The sequence below is a fragment of the Hipposideros armiger genome, unplaced genomic scaffold (genome assembly GCF_001890085.2).
Source record: "Hipposideros armiger isolate ML-2016 unplaced genomic scaffold, ASM189008v1 scaffold_76, whole genome shotgun sequence".
Classification (NCBI taxonomy): domain Eukaryota; kingdom Metazoa; phylum Chordata; class Mammalia; order Chiroptera; family Hipposideridae; genus Hipposideros; species Hipposideros armiger.
In genome coordinates this window covers 2,630,014-2,633,651 of record NW_017731426.1, presented here as the reverse complement: position 1 = coordinate 2,633,651, position 3,638 = coordinate 2,630,014, and the positions used below count along the sequence as shown (strand labels likewise).

At 40.1% G+C, this 3,638-nt stretch overlaps 1 protein-coding gene across 1 annotated transcript in view; it reads left to right on the top strand.

The window, feature by feature from the left end:
• The first annotated feature begins 2,739 nt into the window (after window positions 1–2,739).
• The window catches only part of GUCY2C (guanylate cyclase 2C), a 68,549-nt gene continuing 67,650 nt past the window's right edge, over window positions 2,740–3,638 (top strand). Inside the window, exon 1 of the mRNA XM_019643276.1 lies at window positions 2,740–2,959. Coding sequence (XP_019498821.1) covers window positions 2,740–2,959 — 220 coding nt within the window. The remainder of the gene's footprint in view (window positions 2,960–3,638) is intronic.

Genomic DNA, 3,638 nt, shown 5'->3' with positions numbered 1-3,638 from the left:
ATTAGTCACTTCTTTTCTCTTGATGCTTTCAAAATTCTCTTTCTCTCCTTGAAGTTTGACAATTTTATTATAATGTGTCTCAGTGTAGTGTTTTTTGGATGTATCCTGATATGGAACCTTTTGAACTTCATGAATTTTGTTCTGAAGCTTTGGGAAGTTTTCAGCCATTAATCCTTTAAAAAAGCATTCTGCTCCTTTCTCTCTGTTTTCTCCTCTGGGATCCCATAGTTCATATATTAGTTCCTTGATGATGTCCCACAAATCCCATGGCATTCTTCACTGTTTTGCATTATATTTCTTTTTTCTCATTTGACTGGATAATTTCCCATATCTTCAAGTTCACAGATTCTATACTTGATCGAATCTGCTCTTTTGAAACTTTCTATTGTGTTTTTCATTTTATTCATTGTATTCTTCAGCTCCAAAATTTCTATTTGGTTCTATTTTCCAAATTTCTACCTCTTTTTTGAGCTTCTCCTCTTATTCATGTTTTGTTTCTCTGATGTGTTTGAGTTGTCTCTTGTCGCTTGTTGGGCTCCTTTAAAACAATTATTTTGAATCCTTTGTCAGACAGCTTATAGAACTCTATTTCTTTGGGATCAGTTACTGCAAATTTATTGTGTTCCTTTGGTGGTGTCATGTTTCTTTGATTTTCTATGTTCCTTGTAACCTTGCATTGATGTCTATGCATTTGAAGGAGCAATCACCTCTTCCAGACTTTATAGATTGGCTTCAGTGGAACCATCTTGGTTTCTGTGCTCCACTGGCTTGCTGCAGCTTCTTCATTGTATTCCAAAACGCTCTCAGAGCTGTTTTCTTCAGTGTATAATTGTTAATTCATTGTTTTTGTGGAGGAATGAAGGCTGGCCCTTCTTCTCATTGATGTCACTCACGTTAAAACATGAATTTTGCCATAAGTGGTCATCAAGTCAACGATGCAAACAGTGACATTATTTGATCAATCATGCTACACCTCTGACTCTATTTCCAAACCACTATTTAGATCCTAGTCCTCTTCCCAAAACTCCATGGGAACTATTCTCACACCTGCATAGTTTCCTTAAAAATCAACATATACAAAAACAGAAGTCATATCTCCTCCCTCAAGCCTGCTCCTCTTTCAGAGTTCTAGAACTTAGCCAACAGCTTTCCCATCTACCCAGCTGAGCATATCAGGGGGTCACCATTGACTGCTCTCTGTCTCTAATGCCTCAAATCTAATAGAATATCAAGTCTCATTCATTATACCTTTTAGATCTCTCTTGAACCCATCGCTGTTGCCACAGCCCTCATCCAGCCCTCCTTTACCTCTGACTTAGACCACAGAAACAGCCTCCTAACTTGCTCCATGTCCTCACTCCCTCCTTTCACCAGGTCATTCCTTATTTAGAAGCCTAAGTGGTCTTTACAAAATTCATCTGATCACCTCTTTTTCTTGATTCCTATAAAGTTCCAAATCCTTAATAGCTTATAGGAAACCCCTTGACCTAGCCTGCCGACTCCTCTGGCATCTTATTGCCACTGGACTCCTAGGTATCTCCACTCCACCCATGCTGTATCTCTTTCAGTTCTTGAAACATTCATGCCACTTTCCATATCTGGGCCTTTGCACAAGCTGTCCCCCTGCCTCACATGTCCTCGCTCTCTTTTTCAGCTAATTTCTGTCCAGTATCCTTTCTCAGGGAAGCTTCCTTTAGTTTCTAACATAGGTTATGTTAATATGCCACATTTTCCCACAGTGCTCTGCACTTTTTCTCTTTGTTGAGTTTGGTTATTCATAATTATTTGTTTAATGTTTGTCTTCCCCACTAGAATGTGTGTTCCATGAGGATATTAATATACAATAAGTCCCCGACTTATGAACATTCAAGTTGCGAACTTTCACAGATACCTACGGACCTCGCAGTTAGTAGCTCTCTTCTTGTCAGTTCACTCCATGCAATCCCCTACATGCCAGTTGTTGTACTGTACTGTACCACCATTTTAAATAGTAAAAATAGTTACTATTAAAAGTAAATATAGTTTATTTACAGTATTTGTGTGTGTGTGTTAAGTTTTTTTGATGCTTTACATTGTATATTTGTGTTGAAGATGTATAAGACTCACTTTGTTGGATTTACGAATGAATCTGACTTACGAATGTTCTCCCAGAACGGAACTCATTCGTAAGTCGGGGACTTACTGTAATATTGTTTATGACTGTATGCCCCATGGCTTGCCAATGACCAACATATAGTCAAGTCTCAATAAATGGTTGCTGACTGGGTGATTGAAAAACAGCTCTTCATAGTTAAGGATTCAGTTTCAATACGCAGTTATAACCTAAACAAAAGTAGTCCACTGTAAGCCCTTTGACCTTATTTTCCATTTACGAAGCTTGAAGCTTTTTATGTATATACTCTACTTCCCTCTTCCATCTTCCCAGCGATGTGTCATAAATTGATGTATCTTTTTTGGGTGAGGCCCAGGTAATCTCCCTGTTTATAACTCAGATCTTCCTGTGAGCAAACACACAAAGTGAACTTTGGTTTATCACCTACCATAATGTAGCTGCTAATTACTGGCAAGCAGGCTTATTGTATGGTCCACGTGACTAGTGGGGCACGACCAGAAAGGAGCGTGGCGAAGAGTGGACCGAGGGACCCAGCTAGAGGCTGTCCAGTTGGGGTTCCTGTCTCCCTAAAAGCCCAAAGTAAAGCAAGCGAGCCCAAGGAGTATGGTTCTGAGGTGAGCGAGGTCATGAAGACACCACTGTGGGGCTTGGCTTTGTGTTCATTGCTCCTCCTTCCAGGACTCATGTCCTGGGACTCCCAAGTGACTCAGAAATGCAAGAATGGCACCTACGAGATCAGCGTCCTGATGATGAAGAACTTGGCCTTCTCAAACACAGCCCTGGACAGCTTGAAAAGCGTGGTGCATCAGGGAGTGGAAATAGTGCAAAACCGCCTGATTAGCCATGGTAAGAATACAGAAACCGAATCCTTTTCTTCCCTTTTACCACTGCTGGGGTCCAAGGGTTGCTAAGTGAAGACCTTGTATTTTATGCCTGATCACCTAACTTTCTCTAAGGGCCTGTCTCATACCTGCTTTCTATTTCAAGGCAGATAGAAGGATTTGAGTCCTACCACAGTGAGTTTACTCATAATTCACCCTGCTCTGGGAACGGCCCCCACTCAGGGAATGACAGGTGATCACAGCGGTGAAACGCCCCAGATGGCATTTCCATAAAAACCGGATTTATTGTTCAGTTTCAAAGAGGCATCATGTTTCCTCCTGCTGCTGCTCAGAGGCAAGATTTGGTCTGGACCTGAGATTTCACAGGGTTACCAGTCAAGAAGATGAATTCAGAGAGTAAAATTCATAGGGATGTTGAATCTTTCCCTGGGATTTTTAATCCATCTGTTTACTCTTTACATCTCTGGTGGCTATTATTGTAAGACATAGTCAATATATTAAATTTGCAATCAAATTCAGTGTTACTATTCTACATTGTATCTTTTAATTATTAAACTTTATAACATTAGATAAAATATGTGGAAGAGAAAAAAATCACCCCTGATGATTTCTAGCCACCTGGATGTTTCCAGTGTCTTTTCACATGTTTCCCAGTTTCTTGTTTTTAAGAACATGGTTGGGAT